This window comes from Adiantum capillus-veneris, chromosome 27 (assembly GCF_014529385.1).
Source record: "Adiantum capillus-veneris isolate H3 chromosome 27, ASM1452938v2, whole genome shotgun sequence".
Classification (NCBI taxonomy): Eukaryota; Viridiplantae; Streptophyta; class Polypodiopsida; order Polypodiales; family Pteridaceae; genus Adiantum; species Adiantum capillus-veneris.
The window spans coordinates 26668051-26690686 of record NC_140957.1 but is presented as its reverse complement, the minus strand read 5'-3'; the positions used below and the strand labels follow the sequence as shown (position 1 = coordinate 26690686).

General features: G+C 44.7%; 1 protein-coding gene across 1 annotated transcript in view; it reads right to left on the bottom strand.

Moving 5' to 3' along the window:
- Window positions 1–22195, bottom strand: part of LOC147421674 (ER-based factor for assembly of V-ATPase) — a 60077-nt gene extending 37882 nt beyond the window's left edge. Inside the window, exons 1-2 of the mRNA XM_086503612.1 lie at window positions 21493–22195; window positions 21098–21239 (exon numbers count right to left, since the gene is read on the bottom strand). Coding sequence (XP_086359738.1) covers window positions 21098–21239; window positions 21493–21807 — 457 coding nt within the window. The 5' untranslated portion in view covers window positions 21808–22195. The remainder of the gene's footprint in view (window positions 1–21097; window positions 21240–21492) is intronic.
- Window positions 22196–22636: the final 441 nt, after the last annotated feature.

Here is a 22636-nt window from a genome sequence, read left to right as displayed (position 1 = left end):
ATTTCTTAAAGATAATGCTATGCAATGGTGGAGTTCAATCGCGACACAACCGCATGCTCCAAGGACCTGGCAAGCTTTCAAGACAGTTTTTGCACATAGTTACTTTTGACTTCTATGTTTGAAGTACCGATTTTGGCAGAGTGGGGCAACTTGAAAATGCTTGCCACCAAACCCATGGACGAATATAACCAAAAGTTCTCAACGTGTACCTTCCGGTGTCTTCCTTTAGATCTGTTCCCTTGGAGACCCAATGCGAGCTACAGAGAACTTCATCCATCCACAATTCTTAAAGCAGATGGACTTTGATTATGATGCAGAGGGTGGAGAAATTGAAGCTGAGCTAGCCACAGGGCAAACTCAGAAAGTGGTACCACTCATTGGTGCTCTTCTAGTGACTATCCAAGATTATCATGGAAAAGCCGATTTCCACATTATGAAGTTGGGCAATTGTGACGTTCTATTAGGCATGCCTTGGCATGACAAGAATGATGCGACTCTCCAGGTTCGGAACCGAACCATCAATGTGATGCAAAAGGGCAAGCCAATCGTCCTCAAAGTTCGATTGTCCAAACAAAACCCTGAATGAACTCTCTAGTTGTTTTATAGTTAGATACTTTTGAACTTTGTTTAAGAAAGTATTGTTTGAAACTTTGTTTGAAATGGATGGTATCTGTTTTGAACCTGTCTTGGTGCCGATTTGAAATGTTTGACTCTGGTTTTAATACTGGTTTCAATGATTGGTTATTTTACTCCCGCGTGGAGGGTGAGAAATGATGTTTGAGAATGCTTGTTCATACTCATGGCCCAGACCCTTGTGGTTATTTGCAGGGGGAGTATTGAATGATTGAAAAGTGTTGTTACTCATGGCCCGGACGTGCATGGTTATTTACGGGGAGAGTATTAAGAAGTCTGAGCAGTGGTTACTCTCAGCACCTCCAAACGACGCAGGCTGGGGTCTGAGAGGCGCTTGGTTGTAAAAGGCCTCTATATCTCATGGCCCGGACCTTTTTAGGTTATTTGCGGGAGGAGTGATGAGGGAGTCATTGAACAGCTCATGGCCCGAACCTGGATGGTTATTTGCGGGGGGAGTGTTCATCAGCGGCTTTATGTTTCTATGTCTTGTAACATGCATATGTGAGCATTTGTGTTGCATTGTGATGTGTCAACCACTGAATATTCCTAATTGGATGAGATTGCCTGGGTATGTAATTTTAGTGCATCAAGACACCCGTGGAAGATCAGTACAGTCTGGGTGTGATGGCTAATTTTACTACGCCAAAATATCAAGAGTTCCGATCTCGACGAAAGGAGAAGCTAACTCCTTAACAAAAAGAGCAAATTGATTGTCCCTAGGAAATTTTTGAGCTAACTTGAGTTGTTTTGCAGATATGCTGCAATCACGGACGATTACTCTCTGTCAAGAAGGGGAGATGTCACAAACTGCTGACATGTCAAAGCCCTGAAGAATGGAGCCAACTTACAAAAGGCAGCCAAGGGAGCCTAAACCCTAAGAAGAACAAGTAACAGAAGAAGAAGTCCTACCAACTTATGGGGGCCTCGTCCGATGGGGCCCCAAGTGACATAAAGAATTAAAATAAAGCAGGACCCACACACACACACAAGACTGGTATCAGCGCATCAAGCGTGTGCTTTTTTGAAAGCATACCAGTCCTACAAAAGAGCAGACACAGCTATTGGAATTTTATTTGAGGTATCTTCGGCAACGACCCTAGACTTATCAGCCACTCCCACCATTACTTCATCGCGCATCGGGCGCGCTCTTGTCTTTATCGCTCTTTCTTACAGGGCATAAGCCATAAAAAACCCAAGACTTGAAATTCATGGATTTAGCAGAATATTTGCAGTTTCTGCTCAATGAACTTCACGACATTCTCTCACGGAATCCTCAGCAGAATCTTCCGATGCTGCAAAGTTTTCAACAATTTTTGAACTATATGTTACCCCCTTTGATGCCCCAGGTGGTACCTCCTCCTCCGGCATCAGAAAGTACGAGAGCTTCCAACCGGCAACCTTCACAGCCGTCTGTTCCGATCGGGGGAGTTTTCAGGAATATGGTGCAACCATCTGACCCTTGTCTAGTGCTTCTGCCTTTGCCACCACCATCGCCCCCACCTCCACCACCACCACCGCCACTAGGCTACAATGGTTGGAGCCCGTATGAATACCCTTATTGTCCATACCCAGGATATGCGCCTAGCCAACCCAAAGATTTCAAAGATGGCGGCACGACAATCAAATTTTTCACTTTTTCCGGGGTGAAAGATCGCAAGAAAGCATTGCAGTTTCTACAGCAATTCGACAACATCTATGCTTTAGGGAACTATATAGAAGAATCCAAGATTTCTTGAGCAGCGAGATTTCTTAAAGATAATGCTATGCAATGGTGGAATTCAATCGCGACACAACCGCATGCTGCAAGGACCTGGCAAGCTTTCAAGACAATTTTTGCACGTAGTTACGTGACTTCTATGTTTGAAGTCCGGATTTTGGCAGAGTGGGGCAACTTGAAAATGCTTGCCACCGAAACCATGGACAAATATAACCAAAGGTTTCTCGATATGCACCTCCCCGTGTCCTTCTTTAGATATGTTCCCTTGGAGGCCCAATGCGAGCGATACACCATTGGACTACCATCACCATTGCAAAAATATTGTCTATCCAAGCATGTCTCCACCACACAGAACTTATGGACCATGCTACAGGACACACTGATGAAGGAAAAGCTAGAGTTTACCACAGAAGAATCTCCAACCACTAACCACAACTCTTGCCAACAAAGATCAAATTCTCGAGAGTCTCGTGAAAGTCAACCACAAAGGCCTCGTTTGACACCTCAACAACGAGACACCTTAGTACAACAAGGCCGATGTTTTGGATGCTTTCAAACTGGACATAACTATTTTGGTTGTCCCCAACGCACTGACAGACCCGCGGAGCCGACTCCCGCGTCGACGGTCGACAGAAACCCAGGACCATCTCCAACCAAACGAGCTAAACCGGCTATTGGATTAGTACCTGGCAACTATGGCATACGCCTTGAAAGTACAAATGAATTGTGTCGAGCATATGGCAAAGCCAATGGCTTTAAAGCCCTTATTTTCTTTGGCCCTAGAGCTATGGAGAACTTCACCCATGATTATGATGCAGAGGGTGGAGAAATTGAAGCTGAGCTAGCCACGGGGCAAACTCAAAAAGTGGTACCGCTCATTGGTGCTCTTCCAGTGACTATTCAAGATTATCATGGAAAAGTTGATTTCCACATCATGAAATTGGGCAATTGTGACGTTCTATTAGGCATGCCTTGGCATGACAAGAATGATGCGACTCTCCAGGTTCGGAACCGAACCATCACCGTGATGCAGAAGGGTAACCCAGTCGTCCTCAAAGTTCGGGTGTCCGAACAAAACCTTGAATGAACTCTCTAGTCCTTTAATAGTTAGACTTTTGAACTTTGTTTGAGAAAGTATTGTTTGAAACTTTGTTTGAAATTTGTTTGAAATGGATGGTTTCTGTTTTAAACCTATCTTGGTGCCGATTTGAAATGTTTGACTCTAGTTTTAATATTGGTTTCAATGATTGATGATTTTACTCTCGGGTGGAGGGTGAGAAATGATGTTTGAGAATGCTTGTTCATACTCATGGCCCGGACCCTTGTGGTTATTTGTGGGGGGAGTATCGAATGATTGAAAAGTGTTGTTACTCATGGCCCGGACCTGCATGGTTATTTACGGGGGGAGTATTAAGAAGTCTGAGTAGTGGTTACTCTCAACACCTCCAAACGATGGAGGTTGCGGTCTGGGGGACGTTTGGTTGTTAAAAGGCCTCTATATCTCATGGCCCGGACCTTTTTACGTTATTTGCGGGAGGAGTGATGAGGGAGTCATTGAACAGCTCATGGCCCGAACCTGGATGGTTATTTGCGGGGGGAGTGTTCATCAGCGGCTTTATGTTTCTATGTCTTGTAACATGCATATGTGAGCATTTGTGTTGCATTGTGATGTGTCAACCACTGAATATTCCTAATTGGATGAGATTGCCTGGGTATGTAATTTTAGTGCATCAAGACGCTTGTGGAAGATCGGTACAGTCTGGGTGTGATGGCCAACTTTACTACGCCGTAATATCAAGAGTTTCGATCTGGACGAAAGGAGAAGCTAACTCCTTCATCAAAAGAGCCGAAAGGAGAAGCTAACTCCTTAACAAAAAGAGCAAACTGATTGTCCCTCGGAATGTCCCTCGGAATGACCCTCCGAAATTTTTTAGCTAGCTTGAGTTGTTTTGCAAATATGTTGTAATCGCGGACAATTACTCTCTTTCAAGAAGGGGAGATGTCACAAACTGCTGATGTGTCAATGCCTTAAAGAATGGAGCCAACTTGCAAATGCCGGCCAAGGGGCCTAAACCCTAAGAAGAACAAGTAACAAAAGAAGAAGTCCTACCAACTTATGGGACCCCGTTCGATGAGCCCCAAGTGACATAAAGATTAAAATAGAGCAAGACCTACAGCTAATGACGTGGCAGTTTTCGAAAACTGCGCTGACATGATACGTGGCAAGCTGTACGGATTTCCGCGTTTTGCGTGACTGCTGTAGGGAATTCCGTTGTAAACTGCTTTTGGGGCCAAGGGCCTTTAAATATGAGGCTAGGGCTCATTCTTTGGCATGCTTCCTGGAGAAGGTGCAAAGTGTAACCGGCTTGTTAACTTCAAAAAGGGCGGTAGACTTTACTTCAAACCTTGATTTAGCTTTCACCGACTATTAGTCGTCTATTCTACCTGTGCTATAATGTCACAAGAGAGGGGAATGGGATACAGATGCTAGAATGCATCTGTATGCGAGTCAGACACTAGATTGGCCCCTAAATAGGCGCCCCTTTCGGTATTTCTTTATTCTTTAAAAGAGGGAATAAAAGTTGTGGTTCCCTACAAGCTGCCTCGCACAACCTTGGCTGAATTTCAACTGTTCTGGCCCGATTTCGGCAACATAACTGTACTAGGACCCTTCACAGTCAGTATTCCCACGCATTGGATGACTTTCCCAACGCATACCAACACTTTGCAAAACCTGACGAGAATCTGTAGCACGCTGAATTCTCTGTTTTCTGCCCCGAAAATGCGCCAGATCACCTGTACAGCGGTCCCCTTGCGTCCCCGAACCTCCTGGGGGTATTAGGGTCTGTTTAGGGCCAAAACCCTAAACCTGCAAAAATACACAGCAGGCTGTAATTCACTGTTTCGGGCTCCGTTTCGCGTGCCAGTCGCATCCGTAGCAAGTCCTCGAGCTCCCGCACCTATAGGGCTACTTGCCCTTTGAATCGGACGAGATTTCGCAAGTGACACCTCTCCAAATCACCTGCACCTGCGAGGGATTAGCCGCTAGCTAATCCAGTACATGTGCAAGAGGCTCTTGCCTCGGCAATCGCGCATGAACCTACATAATTGTACATTGGTCAAATGAAAAGCCCACTAGAGGGGCATAACCATAAAGAATAGGGGAGAGAGAGAGCACTGAGAGGTCTACAGGTCATGACATCCTGCACCTCACTGTACATAGAGGGTAAGCCAGCACTCCATTGAAGCTCTCCCACCTGTGACAGCACTCAAAAATGAGCTCACAGCTGAAAATCACGTTTTTGCCTTCTTTTTAAGTAGTAAACTGGCCTCAGAGTGCCAAGTGTCACTCATTTGTGCATTTTCCCGCTTTAAACCCTCAGGTCTAAAAATATCTCACCTGCAACCTTTGTTGAATTGGCCACAAAGTAACACAATGATCCCCATGTCAAACTGCACGTAATGACGCGAAGACATTTTGCCATCCAAAAACAGCAGTCCCTAAAATTTAGGAGTTTTTGCCATTACATTCTTCTAGGTCATCTGAACCTCTTTGTACACTGCAGCCACACCCAGAACTGAAATGTAGCCTATGTAGCAAAGGATTCCGCTTTGGCTGGCCAATGACCCCACTTTGGCTAACCATAGTCCTTGTCCAACCTTAGTGCTCTTTAGCCCTCAGGCCTGGACTCTCTCTGAACAGTTCCACACTAGCTATGCAATGCAGGGCAGTTAGGGTGTTTCCAAAAGGTAAAACAAACGAAATTCCCCAAAGAAAGAGAAAATAAACAAAAATGGAATTGCCACTGGCTGGTGACATACCCCCCTCTTGAAATCTCAAACGTCCTCGTTTGCACCTATGTCGTACATGGTCACAGTCAACCCTGGTGTATTCAACACCTCGTCGACACATGTACGACACATACATGCTCATTGTCAACCCTGGTGTATTCAAGACCTCGTCGACACATGTATTGCCTGCGCGTGAACCCTGTCCCAATGACATAGTGGTAGCTTCGCACTCTGCCATTGCTTTGAGTCATTAACTTTCCAATGACAAAATGGTAGCGACGCATTTTGGCACTGTCTTTTAGTACACGTTGGATCCAGTAACACTTTCGAGCATACCCAAACCGACAATTTAAGAATGCAGTTACACATGTACCCTTTAATAGAAGCAATTACTGTATCCTTGACAAACTGGAAAGAAATACTCACTTCTATAGCACTAACCAAACTTTTGGACATTCCATAAGAGCAATTGCCAAACTGACAATCTGTACAGCTCTAACATTCATGTAACATGCACTTCATTTGAGCTCAGTGTAAGTAACATGTACATCATTTCTTTCAGAAGCCATTGTCACACTGACAATCCATGTAGCTCTGAATCTCAAGGGGTCAAGGTAGGTTGCTGTCACCAGCCAGTGGCAATTCCATTTTTGTTTATTTTCTCTTTCTTTGGGGAATTTCGTTTGTTTTACCTTTTGGAAACACCCCTCTGGAAATCTAACTGCCCTGCATTGCATAGCCAGTGTGGAACTGTGGAACTGTCCAGGCCTGAGGGCTAAAGAGCACTAAGGTTGGACAAGGACTATGGTTAGCCAAGGTAGGGTCATTGGCCAACCAAAGCGGAATCCTTTCCTACATAGGCTACTTTTGAGTTCTGGGTGTGGCTGCAGTGTACAAAGAGGGTCAGATGACCTAGAGCAATGTAATGGCAGAAACTCCTAAATTTTAGGGACTGCTATTTTTGGACGGCAAAATGTCTTCGCGTCATTACGTGCAGTTTGACATGGGGATCATTGTGTTACTCTGTGGCCAAGTCAACAGAGGCTGCAGGTGAGATATTTTTAGACCCGAGGGTCTAAAGCGGGAAAATACACAAATGAGTGACACTTGGCACTCTGAGGCAAGTTTACTACTTAAAGAGAAGGCAAAAACGTGATTTTCAGCTGTGAGCTCGTTTTGGAGTGATGTCAGAGGTAGGAGAGCTTCAATGGAGTGCTGGCTTACCCTCTATGTACAGTGAGGTGCAGGATGTCATGACCTGCGCACCTCTCACTGCTCTCTCTCTCCCCTATTCTTTATGGTTATGCCCCTCTAGTGTGCTCATCAGATTGACCATGTACAGTTGTGTGGGTTCATGCCCAATTGCCGAGGGAAGAGCCTCTTGCACAGGTACTGGATTAGCTAGCGGCTAATCCCCTGCAAGTCCAGGTGATTTGGAGAGGTTTCACGTGCGAAATCTCGTCCGATTCAAAGGGCAAGTAGCCCTACAAGTGCGGGAGCTTGAGGACTTGCTACGGATGCGAACGGCACGCGAAACGGAGCCCGAAACAGTGAATTACAGCCTGCTGTGTATTTTTGCAGGTTTAGGGTTTCGGCCCTAAACGGACCCTAATACCCCCAGGAGGTTCGGGGACGCGAGGGGACCGCTGTACAGGTGATCTAGCGCATTTTCAGGGCAGAAAACAAAGAATTCAGCGTGCTGCAGATTCTCGCCAGGTTTTGCAAAGTGTCTGTATGCGTCAGGAAAGTCATCTAATACTGATTGTGAAGGGTCCTAGTACAGTTATGTTGCCGAAATCGGGCCAGAACAGAAGAAATTCAGCCCAGATTGTGCGGGGCAGCTTGTAGGGAACCACTGCTTTTATTCCCTCTTATAAAGAATAAAGAAATACCGAAAGGGGTGCCTATTTAGGGGCCAATCTGGTGTCTGACTCGCATACAGATGCATTCTAGCATCTGTATCCCATTCCCCTCTCTTGTGTCATTATAGCACAAGTAGAATAGACGACTAATAATGGGTGAAAGCTAAATTAAGGTTTGAAGTAAAGTCTTCCGCCCTCTTTGGATTGAACACGCCAGTTTCATGGTTCCATCGACGGGATTAAATCACTTTTTCCTCAAAAAGTGAGCCTTAGTCAGTTTGGTTAAAGACACAAAGAGAGTTTGGGATGACCTTGAAAACACAGAGAGTTTGAGAGTAGATCGAGTGGATTTACAGGTGAGAAAGGCTACGAGAGTCTTTCTTTGGATACAGGTGAGAAAGGCTACGAGTCTTTCTTTGGATTTACACGTGAGAAAGGCTACGAGAGTCTTTCTTTGGATACAGGTGAGAAAGGCTACGAGTCTTTAGTTGGATACAAGATGGATGGCAACAAGGAAGAGGGTTCCTCTTCAGAGGATAGACAGCCTATTCCAACTGCACATGAAATTGGCGAGAGTTCAGGCCAAGCAGAGAAAGCTTTGCAGGTTGTTACTGCTGTGACCATGTTCAAGCAATTGATGGAGAATCCAAGATTTATGGAGTTCATACGATCTTCATCAATAGCACATCAAGTTCAAGGCAGTTTTGGCATGCCAGGAACAATGTTTAGGGATATGCAAGGCATGGTGCCTAACCCCATGTATGCAAACATTGGTTTGCACCCAGGATTTCAGGGCACACAAGGTCAGTTTGGGGTGTCACAAGGCAACTTGGGTATGGCTGGTTTTTCAATCCCATCAGTGAATATGACACCTGGACATCAACATGTTACTGGCCAGGGAGTACAGATGGCTCCCACAGGTGTACCCATTATGCAAACTGTCTCTTTTGACAATTTGGAGTCAATGGATAAGCTAAAGCTATACAAAGAAGACGATCAGTGAGTCCATTGACACATTCAATGGCTTTGATGAGGACAAAGGTTTTCTCTTTCCTCGAACAGTTTGACAAAGCATTTGTTGGAAGAAGCATTTAAAGTCATAAAAGCTATCACTTTTCTGGAAAAAAAAAAAATGTATGTCAGTGGTGGAATACACTCTTGTTACAAGGACAGACTCCTTCCACTTGGAATGATCTCATACAGGTACCGAATTAGCTAAAGGCTAATTCAAAACAGGTACAGGATGATTTAAAAGATTTCTTGCGAGAAATCTCGTGTAAATCAAAGGGCAAGTAGTCCTACTGATGCAGAAGATCAAAGGCGACCAATTGGTGCGATTGGCACGCAAAACAGAGCCCGAAACAAGAAAATACAGCTTACTGTATTTTTTTGCAGATTTAGGGTTTTGACCCTATTTGATGCCTTTTTGTCCCAAGAGCTTCGGGGAAGCTAGGGGACAGTAATACAAGTGATCTGGAGCATTTTAGGAGCTAAAAACAGAAGATTCAGCGTGCTGAATTTCCAGGACAGGTTTGCAAAAGTGCTCTATTATGCGTGGATAATCACTTGGATATGTGGATTTTTGGTTGTGAAGGTTTCTACTACAGTTATGCTGCCAAAATTGGGTCAAAAAGAGAATTCTCAGCCCAATAAATGTGACAGCATAAGGGTAGATCACAGGTTAATCTCCAAAGATCAAGATGAAGAGCATAGAAAGATTGTCTTCGATGCTCAGTATGCAAATTAGTGATATTGCATAAAGGCTGAAATTGCCTGAGAGTTGGAAGATTCACAATGCGTTTCACGTGAGTTTTCTCAGACCCTATGTGGGTGATGTGCCAGAAGATATGCCTCAGCCGGAAGTCGAGGAACTTGACGAGATCTTGGTCCCGGAACAGATTTTGGCACATAAATAAAGAAAAGAAAAGGCAAGGTTGCAAGGTGCTGTTTGGTAAAGTTCAAAAGCTATTCACCTCTGGATGTCAAGTGGATGCAAAAAAGTGAACTTGCAGAGTCACTAAAAGTATGGGAACTTAAAACCTTGGTTTGCAACCTACCTTGACCCCTTGAGATTCAGAGCTACATGGATTGTCGGTGTGACAATGGCTTCTGAAAGAAATGATGTACATGTTACTTACAGTGAGCTCAAATGAAGTGCATGTTACATGAATGTTAGAGCTGTACAGATTGGCAGTTTGGCAATTGCTCTTATGGAATGTCCAAAAGTTTGGTTAGTGCTATAGAAGTGAGTATTTCTTGTCAGTTTGTCAAGGATACAGTAATTGCTTCTATTAAAGGGTACATGTGTAACTGAATTCTTAAACTGTCGGTTTGGGTATGCTCGAAAGTGTTACTGGATCCAACGTGTACTAAAAGACAGTGACAAAGTGTGACGCTTCCATTTTGTCATTGGAAAGTTATGGACTCAAAGCAATGGCAGAGTGTGACGCTTCCACTATGTCATTGGGACAGGGTTCACACGCAGGCAATACATTTGTCGACGAGGTGTTGAATATACCAGGGTTGACAATGAGCATGTATGTGTCGTGCATGTGTCGACAGGTGCTGAATACACCCAAGTGTTGACTGTAAGCATGTACGACATAGGTGCAAACGAGGACGTTTGAGATTTCAAAAGAGGGGTACGTCACCAGCCAGTGGCAATTCCATTTTTGTTTATTTTCTCTTTCTTTGGGGAATTTCGTTTATTTTACCTTTTGGAAACACCCCTCTAGAAATCTAACTGCCCTACATTGCATAGCTAGTGTGGAACTGTTCAGAGAGAGTCCAGGCCTGAGAGCTAAAGAGCACTAAGGTTGGACAAGGACTACGGTTAGCCAAAGTGGGGTCATTGGCCAGCCAAAGCGGAATCCTTTGCTACATAGGCTACATTTCAGTTCTAGGTGTGGCTGCAATGTACAAAGAGGGTCAGATGACCTAGAAGAATGTAATGGCAGAAACTCCTAAATTTTAGGGACTGCTATTTTTGGACGGCAAAATGTCTTCGCGTCATTACGTGCAGTTTGACATGGGGATCATTTTGTTACTCTGTGGCCAAGTCAACAGAGGCTGCATGTGAGATATTTTTAGACCCGAGGGTCTAGAGCGGGAAAATGCACAAATGAGTGACACTTGGCACTCTGACGCAAGTTTACTACTAAGAGAGAAGGCAAAAACGTGATTTTCAGCTGTGAGCTCGTTTTTGAGTGCTGTCAGAGGTGGGAGAGCTTCAATGGAGTGTTGGCTTACCCTCTATGTACAGTGAGGTGCAGGATGTCATGACTTGCGCACCTCTCACTGCTCTCTCTCTCCCCTATTCTTTATGGTTATGCCCCTCTAGTGGGCTCATCAGATTGACCATGTACAGTTGTGTGGGTTCATGCGTGATTGCCGAGGCAAGAGCCTCTTGCACAGGTACTGGATTAGCTAGCGGCTAATCCCCCGCAGGTACAGGTGATTCGGAGAGGTTTCACGTGCGAAATCTCGTCCGATTCAAAGGGCAAGTAGCCCTACAGGTGCAAGAGCTTGAGGACTTGCTACGGATGCGACTGGCACGCGAAACGGAGCCCGAAACAGTGAATTACAGCCTGCTGTGTATTTTTGCAGGTTTAGGGTTTCGGTCCTAAACGGACCCTAGTACCCCCAAGAGGTTCGGGGACGCGAGGGGACCGCTGTACAGGTGATCTAGCGGATTTTCAGGGCAGAAAACAGAGAATTCAGCGTGCTGCAGATTCTCGCCAGGTTTTGCAAAGTGTCCGTATGCGTCGTGAAAGTCATCTAATGCGTGGGGATACTGATTGTGAAGGGTCCTAGTACAGTTATGTTGCCGAAATCGGGCCAGAACAGAAGAAATTCAGCCCAGATTGTGCAGGGCAGCTTGTAGGGAACCACAACTTTTATTCCCTCTTTTAAAGAATAAGGAAATACCGAAAGGGGCGCCTATTTATGGGCCAATCTGGTGTCTGACTCGCATACAGATGCATTCTAGCATCTGTATCCCATTCCCCTCTCTTGTGTCATTATAGCACAGGTAGAATAGACGACTAATAATGGGTGAAAGCTAAATTAAGGTTTGAAGTAAAGTCTACCGCCCTTTTTGAAGTTAACAGGCCGGTTACAGTTGCAAACCAAGGCTTTAGGTTCCCATACTTTTAGTGACTCTGCAAGTTCACTTTTTTCCATCCACTTGACATCCAGAGGTGAATAGCTTTTGAACTTTACCAAACAGCACCTTGCAACCTTGCCTTTTCTTTTCTTTCTTTATGTGCCAAAATCCGTTCCGGGACCAACATCTCGTCAAGTTCCTCGACTTCCGACTAATCTTCAGCTGGCATATCTTCTCGCACATCACCCACATAGGGTCTGAGAAGACTCACGTGAAACGCATTGTGAATCTTCCAACTCTCAGGCAATTTCAGTCTTTATGCAATATCACTGATTTGCATACTGAGCATTGAAAACAATCTTTCTCTGCTCTTCATCTTGATCTTTGGAGATTAACCTATGATTTACCCTTATGTTGTCTTTTTTATTGGGCTAAGAATTCTCTTTTTGACCCAATTTTGGCAACATAACTGTAGTAGAAACCTTCACAACCAAAAATCCACATATCCAAGTGATTATCCACGCATAATAGAGCACTTTTGCAAACCTGTAGTGGAAATTCAGCACGCTGAATTCTCTGTTTTAAGCTCCTAAAATGCTCCAGATCACTTGTATTACTGTCCTCTAGCTTCCCCAAGCTCTTGGGACAAAAAGGCATCAAATAGGGTCAAAACCCTAAATCTGCAGAAAAATACAGCAAGCTGTACTTTCTTCTTTCGGGCTCTGTTTTGCGTGCCAATCGCACCAATTCGTAGCCTTTGATCTTCTGCATCAGTACGACTACTTGCCCTTTGATTTACACGAGATTTCTCGCAAGAAATCTTGTTAAATCATCCTGTACCTATTTTGAATTAGCCTTTAGCTAATTCGGTACCTGTATGAGATCATTCCAAGTGAAATTATTCTGTCCTTGTAACAAGAGTGTATTCCACCACTGACTTGCTTTTTTTTTTTTTTTCAGAAAAGTTGCAGCTTTCTTGACTTTAAATGCTTCTTCCAACAAATGCTTTGTCAAACTGTTCGAGGAAAGAGAAAATCTTTGTCCTCTCATCAAAGCCATTGAATGTGTCAATGGACTCACTATTCATCTTCTTTGTATGGCTTTAGCTTATCCATTGACTCCAAATTGTCAAAAGAGACAGTTTGCATAATGGGTACACCTTTGGGAGCCATCTGTACTCCCTGGCCAGTAACATGTTGATGTCCAGGTGTCCTATTCACTGATGGGATTGAAAAACCAGCCATACCCAAGTTGCCTTGTGACACCCCAAACTGACCTTGTGTGCCCTGAAATCCTGGGTGCAAACCAATGTTTGCATACATGGGGTTAGGCACCATGCCTTGCATACCCCTAAACACTGTTCCTGGCATGCCAAAACTGCCTTGAACTTGATGTGCTATTGATGAAGATCGTATGAACTCCATAAATCTTGGATTCTCCATCAATTGCTTGAACATGGTCACAGCTCTAACAACCTGCAAAGCTTTCTCGGCTTGGCCTGATCTATCGCCAATTTCATGTGCAGTTGGAATAGGTTGTCTATCCTCTGAAGAGGAACCCTCTTCCTTGTTGCCATCCATCCTGTATCCAAAGAAAGACTCGTAGCCTTTCTCACCTGTATCCAAAGAAAGACTCTCGTAGCCTTTCTCACGTGTAAATCCAAAGAAAGACTCGTAGCCTTTCTCACCTGTATCCAAAAAAAGACTCTCGTAGCCTTTCTCACCTGTAAATCCACTCGATCTACTTTCAAATTCTTTGTGTTTTCAAGGTCATCCCAAACTCTCTTTGTGTCTTTAACCAAACTGACCAAGGCTCACTTTTTGAGGAAAAAGTGATTTAATCCCGTCGATGCAACCATGTAACCGGCCTGTTAACTTCAAAAAGGGCGGTAGACTTTACTTCAAACCTTGATTTAGCTTTCACCCACTATTAGTCGTCTATTCTACCTGTGCTATAATGTCACAAGAGAGGGGAATCAGACACCAGATTGGCCCCTAAATAGGCGCCCCTTTCGGTATTTCTTTATTCTTTAAAAGAGGGAATAAAAGTTCTGGTTCCCTACAAGCTGCCCCGCACAACCTTGGCTGAATTTCAACTGTTCTGGCCCGATTTCGGTAGCATAACTGTGCTAGGACCCTTCACAGTCAGTATTCCCACGCATTGGATGACTTTCCCAACGCATACCGACACTTTGCAAAACCTGGCGAGAATCTGCAGCACGCTGAATTCTCTGTTTTCTGCCCCGAAAATGCGCCAGATCACCTGTACAGCGGTCCCCTTGCGTCCCCGAACCTCCTGGGGGTATTAGGGTCCATTTAGGGCCAAAACCCTAAACCTGCAAAAATACACAGCAGGCTGTAATTCACTGTTTCGGGCTCCGTTTCGCGTGCCAGTCGCATCCGTAGCAAGTCCTCGAGCTCCCGCACCTGTAGGGCTACTTGCCCTTTGAATCGGACGAGATTTCGCACGTGAAACCTCTCTGAATCACCTGCACCTACGAGAGATTAGCCGCTAGCTAATCCAGTACCTGTGCAAGAGGCTCTTGCCGCGGCAATCGCGCATGAACACACATAATTGTACATTGGTCAAATGAAAAGCCCACTAGAGGGGCATAACCATAAAGAATAGGGGAGAGAGAGAGAGAGAGCAGTGAGAGGTGTGCAGGTCATGACATCCTGCACCTCACTGTACATAGAGGGTAAGCCAGCACTCCATTGAAGCTCTCCCACCTCTGACAGCACTCAAAAACGAGCTCACAGCTGAAAATCACGTTTTTGCCTTCTCTTTAAGTAGTAAACTTGCCTCAGAGTGCCAAGTGTCACTCATTTGTGCATTTTCCCGCTTTAGACCCTCGGGTCTAAAAATATCTCACCTGCAGCCTCTGTTGACTTGGCCACAGAGTAACAAAATGATCCCCATGTCAAACTACACGTAATGACGCGAAGACATTTTGCCGTCCAAAAATAGAAGTCCCTAAAATTTAGGAGTTTCTGCCATTACATTCTTCTAGGTCATCTGACCCTCTTTGTACACTGCAGCCACACCCAGAACTGAAATGTAGCCTATGTAGCAAAGGATTCCGCTTTGGCTGGCCAATGACCCCACTTTGGCTAACCATAGTCCTTGTCCAACCTTAGTGCTCTTTAGCCCTCAGGCCTGGACTCTCTCTGAACAGTTCCACACTAGCTATGCAATGCAAGGCAGTTAGATTTCCAGAGGGGTGTTTCCAAAAGGTAAAACAAACGAAATTCCCCAAAGAAAGAGAAAATAAACAAAAATGGAATTGCCACTGGCTGGTGACACAAAGTCTGGAGTACCGCCTTGTACTGTGTTGATGCAATATAAAGAAATACCGAAAAGGGCACCAAGGTTTGGGGCCAATACTCTCTGGGGTGGAATTCCGCCACTCCGTGTCACGTGTCGTCTCTCTCTCTCTCATTTCTGTTTTTATTGAAGTGCTAAAAGTCAGTTCAGTCTGTTCTTTTCTATTGGCACGTAGTGCCCATCTTGTGACATCTTGGCTGGATCTAGATGCGATTGCTAAATACGTTGCCGATTAATCATGTTCTGAGATTTGGAATGATATTTTGAATGTGATTTGTCATGTGATGTCCTGTGATGTCAAGTGATGTCCTATGATGTGACTGTAGATTGGTACATGTGCTAGATGTATTGTTCCTAGTGCGTCGGTACTAACAGTCGCTGTCTACTAAGACAGTTTATGGCCTCTGTCTGTTTTGCAAGCGTAATCGAGGGCGATTACAATGCTTTCAAGAGAAGGGTATGTCACAAATTGGTGACGTGGCATGCCCAAACACAGTCACTCGCTGGCAGCACCGTAAAACGTGGAGACAGGCTGACATGGCAATCCCGGAAATTTCGACGCCATTTCGCTGACAAGCCGCACGGAAGATCCCGCTTTTTGCACCGATTTTGCTGACATCGCCAAGTGTACAGATTAGGAATGGTTGCTTTTGCGCTGCTGAAAGTCTACGTTGGCTGAGCTTGAAGCTTTTGGATCAATTGCTTTATTTTAAAGAGCTTTTAAAAGAGAATGCTTTTTGGGGCTCTGCTTTTGGGCATCCCTTGTAACCAATAAATAAGTGGACAGGGCCTCACTTCTCAAAGCATCTGGACGCAGAGTCTGAGAGTGAGCACCTACCCACTCTCTTGTACTTTGAACACAGATTAATACAAAAAGAAATACGAAAAGGGGCGCCAGTCTTTGGGGCCAATATCTCTAGGCACGGAACTACGTCAACGGGCCGTGTCGAATCAAGTGTGAAATTGTGAATTGTTCTGCAGTGAATCCCTGCTGTGTCGCGGTAGAATCTTGACTTGGAGTGTCCAAGTTTGTTACAAATTCCGCCACTCCGTGTTGCGTGTGCTCTCTCTTTTTCAATTCAGTTGTTATTGAAGTGCTAAAAGTCTATTCAATCTGTTCTTTTCCGTTGGCACGTGGTGCCTGTCGCGTGACAGTTACAATGTCTGACGGTTCGCTCTCTCCGTAGTGCTCCCAAACTCATCTGCCAGGGTGGGAGGCCCTAACACACTTATGAAGGCCCCTGGCCAAAAGCAATACATGAAAAGCACCGAGTCTAAAACCATCTTGTCCCGAAAGCTAACGCCCTATTGCGGAAGTCCGTACAGCCTGCCACATCATCATCCGTTCGTAATTTTTGAGTGTCTAGCTTTATTTGTATAAGTTTTAAGCCCTTCGGCCAGGGCACCATAAGTGGGAACAACTTAATTGACAAGTTCCATAAGTTGATGGCCCTTTTGTTTTTTAGGCCATGCCACGTCATCACTTTGTGGCATACACCCCTCTTGAAAGAAATGTAATCGCCCTCGATTACGCCTACAAAACAGAGGATAAAAACCAGTTCGGCAAACACTGACTCTAAGTATTGACGTCTAGACCACATATATCCAGTACTTGCACAAAGACGACAGTCATTAAACATTCACATCACTATCCCCGTCAAGATCTTGGATGAGAATCATGACCGTTGAAACTTATTTAGCAATCACACCTGTCACGGAAATGGGCACCACGTGCCAACGAAAAAGGATAGACTCAACAACTTTAAGCACTTCAATTAACATTGAACTGAAAGAGATAGAGAGTGCACGACACACGAGACGCGGAGTGGCAGAGTTCCACCCCAAGAGAGCACTGGCCCCAAACGTTGGCGTCCCTTTCAATATTTCTTTATATTGCTTGAACTCATTACATCGCCAATACTCCATCCTCTGCACCTTCCCACTGAAACATGCTAGAGAATGAGCCCTTGGCTCATATTTAAAGGCCCTTAACCTTGAAAAGCAGTTACATGAAAAGCTTCAAGTTCTAAAAGCATCTGGCCTCAAAAGCTAGTGTTGAAAATCAACCAACACAAATTACGAAAATTCGTGCAGGTCACGTCAACATGTCAACGTAAATTGCGGCAATTCGTACAATACTACAACGTCATCATTTCTCCACGCAATTTTGAGTGTGTGTGTGTGCACGCGCACGCACGCGCTTGCTCTCCTTTAAATTTCTGAGTGTCACAAAATGATAACGTGGCAATACTGCACGCGCACGCACACACACATACACAAAGTACGGCATGATGACGTGGCACTGCCTGGACAGACACACACAATACGGCATGATGATGTGGTACTGTCTGTACAGACTACCCGTGAAACGCACTGACAAACTGGCACTACGGACGCCCGTGAAACGCAACTGACATGCTAACTGTACGGACGCCCGTAAAACGCGCTGACAGGGTGCTAACGTGGCAGATTGTACGGAATTCCGCAAATTGCGATGACGCTTTCAATGTCTAATGGAATTTTATTTGAAATTGTTATTGAAAAATCTTCATGGCTCGACCATAGACTTATTAGCCACTCCCACCCTTACTTCATCGCGCATCGGGTACACTCCTGTCTTCATCGCTCTCTCTTGCAGGGCATAAGCCATAAAGAATCCCAGATTACACATGGGTTCTCGTGGAGAATCTGAAGAGATAACACCTCTCAGAGGAGATATTACAAGGCGAGGAGATACTCGCTTCAGAATAGATTTTGAAAAGGAAACTTAAAGGGATACTGATATCTTGTTGTATGTGTGCAGATAACTAGTAGGAGCGAGGAACATGCATATGAAAGCATTTGGAAACATGGAACTGGACCTCAACTCTTTTGCAACGAGGTGAACCATTTGCTCAAAATTTTGCCTGTTTTGCAGGTGAAATCGAAAATAAGATGACGATGAATTGGGAGCAGCGATAGCTCTGGAATGAACTTAATCATGATTCGAAATAAGAATCATGAACTTTGAATGAATGATGACGATTCTAGTGCATCAAGATTCCCATATGAATAAGATGACTAGATATTGTTGTGAGCGCATCAAGAGTTCCTGTAGGATGAGATGGCTACACAGGGATCTAGGTGCATCAAGACTTATGGACGGATGAGATGACTAGATGATAGAAACATTGTGTTCAGTATGAACTAAGTGTGTGAATGAAGAACTTTGAAATAGGAATTTCCCAAGATGAACTTGATTTATATATAAAACTAATGTTTTATGAAAGAACTTGCTAGTTGTGTGCAGATAATAGGTGAAAATCAAGAATGAGATGATTTTGGAGCAATGACAGCTCTAGAATGAACCTGCTTACGAATCATGAATTTTGAATCACAAATGATTCAATGGAACTGTCGTGAGCGCATCAAGAGTTCCTGCGGGATAAGATGGCCACACAACTAGAACTGAATGATTGAACCACTCTGTTCAATATGAACTCAGTGTGTGATTAATGGATTGGGATCCCCGAAAATGATTACTCACACATGACAGTGAGTGTAGATGGAATGATTGACCAAATGACTGCAACATTTTGGTCTCGGAAATCTATGGACATGATCGCAATATGGGATTAGTCAATCCGACGTCAGTGAGATCTAGGATAGATCTAGATGCGATTGCTAAATACATTGCCAGGAATCATGGTCCTAGATCAGATAGAATCCATGGACGTGATCGCGATATGGGATTAGTTAAATCGACATCAGTGAGGTTCGATGCGGATCTAGATGCGATTGCTAAATAAAACGCCAAGAACCACAGTCCTAGATTCTATGTGATTTGCTCTAAATGTGATATGAATGTGATGTAATGTAATTGTCGTCTTTGTACAAGTGTGTTGAATTTGTGTCGTCTAGTGTGTCAGTACTTAGAGTAAGTGTCTACTGAACTGGTTTATGGCTTATATTTGATTTTGCAGGCGTAATCAAGGGTGATTACAATTCTTTCAAAAGGGGGATATGTCACAAAATGATGACGTGGCAATGCTGCCCGGAGACACACAGTACGGCATGATGACGTAGCACTGCCTCTACGGATTGCTCGTGAAACGTGCTAACAGGCTTGCAGTACGAACGCTCGTGAAATGCGCTGACAGGCTGACTGTACGGACGCTCGTAAAACGCGCTGACAGGGTGCTGACGTGGCAGATTGTACGAAATTTTGCAAATTGCGTTGATGCTTTTTGGGCCAGATTTTGGAGTCAGTTGCTTTTTGGACCAATTGCTTTTGAGTCAGATTGCTTTTGGGGCTCTGCTTTTGGCATCCCTTGAAAGAATAAAAAGGACCCAAGGGGCCTCACTCTACAGAGCATCTGGACGCAGAGTCTGAGAGCAGAGGACCCCTTCGTGAGTTGTACTTTGCTCAAGCATTAATATAATAAAGAAATACCGAAAGGGACGCAAGGCTTTGGGGCCAATACCTCTGGCCACAGAACTACATCGGACGTGTCGACTCAAGTTTTAAAGTTGTGAAGTATTTTAAGTTGGCGGGAACTCCTATTTAGAAATTAGGCAACACGGCAAGACTTTGCAAGTTAGTAAAACTTATTTTGCTGCTTCTACTTCTACTACAGTTTAGACCCCTCGATCGGGATCTGCAGGTTGGTTCCGCTCTTCAATGGCTTGACACGTCAGTAGTTTGTGACATCCCCCCTTCTTGAAAGAAAGTAATCGTCCGCGATTACAGCATATTTGCAAAACAACTCAAGTTAGCTTAAAAATTTCCGAGGGAACTTCCAAGAAAAATCTCATCCAATAAGGAGTATATTCTCATTCCAATTCGGGGCTCTTGATATTCTTGCATAGTAAAATTAGCCATCACACCCCGCCTTGATCTCCAACAGGTGTCTTGATACATTAAAATTATATACCCACACAGTCTCACCCAATATTCCGTGGTTGGCACATCACAATGCAACAGAAATGCTCACATATGCATGTTACAAGACACAACGAACAGCGCCATTGAGCATTCTAATGGCCATAGATGCTCTTGGTGCATGTGCCGATGCATATCAATCTTATTGTGTGGATAGGAATGCCTATGGACCTCCAATACAACGCACAATCAGATATAATTTCACTCCCTCATTTTGAGAGAGTTCTACTAAAAAAAGTGGGAATGCCTATGGACATGATGACACCAGATACTAGAAAAAGACATGCCATAGCCTCGGAGAAGCATGCAAAGGGCTATGCCAGGCATGTATAGAGATCGCTACGGATACCCTATCAAAGGGATGATGCACATGGATAATGATGAGAAGCCTCAATATTTTGGGACATCTTTTGGGTCACAGGGCAACCATCTCATAAGGGCGATAATGTACGATCATTTCCCCGCCTATGGAGGCACCAAAGGACTTTAAAGACTGCGGTCGGTTTGAAGTTTGACACTTTTTCAGGAAAGTCTTAAGTTGCACTGTCGCACACATTTTTGCACAAAAAGGGCACTAATATGATAGTACTTTGTGTCAGAATCCAATTACATGTCTATATTTTCCAATTGGCATTGGACTTGCTTCATTCAGCCCCATACTGAAATACACCTTGCAAAGCAAATAAAGTCTATGCTTTCTTCACAGGGTGAAAATATGAGACACTTCAGTGCTTGTGCCTTACCAAAACCGAGTTGATTCCTGTAGGATGAAAAGTACTCCATCTCGTCAAATTGGCGCGGAATAACATCTTTGACGAGATCGTCGTATGCTTTTCGTTCGGCAACATCTTGCAGTCGGGCTAGACGAGCTTTTAATTCATCGCTCTGCAAACGGAGTTCACGTGAGACAAAGCATCCATTCTGAGCTCATACTCCTTGTCCATCTTTCCGTCTCAAAATGAAGATTACTTTCTGTATGCTGTCTCAAAAACACTTCTTTTCATATTGCATTTGAACGTGGGCTTACGAAAGCATGCCTCTGTGTGTGTGTGTGTGTGTGTGTGTGTGTGTGTGTGTGTGAGAGAGAGAGAGAGTGTGTGTGTGTGTGTGTGTGTGTGTGAGAGAGAGAGAGAGAGACCTTCTCGCGAGGTTGAGGAATCTTGAATACAAAGGTAGACCCCGCAAGAAGATGACGCCACGGGGGCCGTGCTGATGGCGAGGCTGCAAACCATGCATCTCTGAGGAGCTTGTACGGCACTGGATCGTCGCGATGTAGAGAATGCAATGCAGTATTTGAGGCGGACTGCAAAACCTCTTGAATTGTGGGAGTCCACCTGAGAAGTAGACCAGACGGTGCAGGAGACTCGCAGTTCTGTTCAACCATCGCCGGGGGAGCAGTGTGTTGAAGAGAGGGAGAGAGAGTCGTAGGAACAGACCTCAAAGATGGGATCATTAAGTTTTTAAGTAAAAGGAAGGGGGAAATTATCACGGTTAGTAGAACGGATTGTGAGCTTTTGGACCATCACACACGTGACTGCCATGCCGTATCTTGGATCATCTCTCCACACGAGGACAGAGATTCGACAAGGGCGTGAGGGAGAGAATGAGGGGGAAAGCAAAGGGCAGGGCCGAGCGTGCACGCGTGCTGTCTTCTCTTCTTGCCTGCAAGATCTCGCATGGTCTCTCTCTCTCTCTCTCTCTCTCTCTCCCTCCCTCCGAGAGTGCTTCCGCAAATGCTCTTTGCCTCCTGCTTGCGAGAGTGGTGCATGTGAGTCTGTTTTGCTCTCAGAATCGCACGCATCGAGGCTTGCCTGAGTCCACGGTGCTCTACTCCTTCGTGCATTATTGATGAGTCATCGTCATAGGAAAGGCATTAGTTTGGAGATGCCGAGGCATCTTCCAACTAATGAATTTTTTTAACGCGGCGCCAATAGGAGTAAGTAAGAGGTACCAGTTGAAACAAAATCGAAAAGTATCAAAAATGCTATCGCGATTTCCAGGTGAGTACGCAGGTGCATGGTAGGATGGTTCGCCTGCATGCGGGGATGAGGGCTGAGTCTGCTGCTTGGCCGTACTGGTTTACGACAATGGGAAAACAATGCCAAAACTCGGTGTGGGCAGCTCGCAGCAGGCGGGGCAGGGCGGGGCGGGGGAATACACATGCATTGTTTTTTAATTAGATGGATGTGTCCAGCACAGGGCACAGAGATCAGGTTGCCAAAGTGGTTTACATCCAATTCAATGATTATTGTCGCTTGGTGTTGTGATCAACTCCCAGCGCT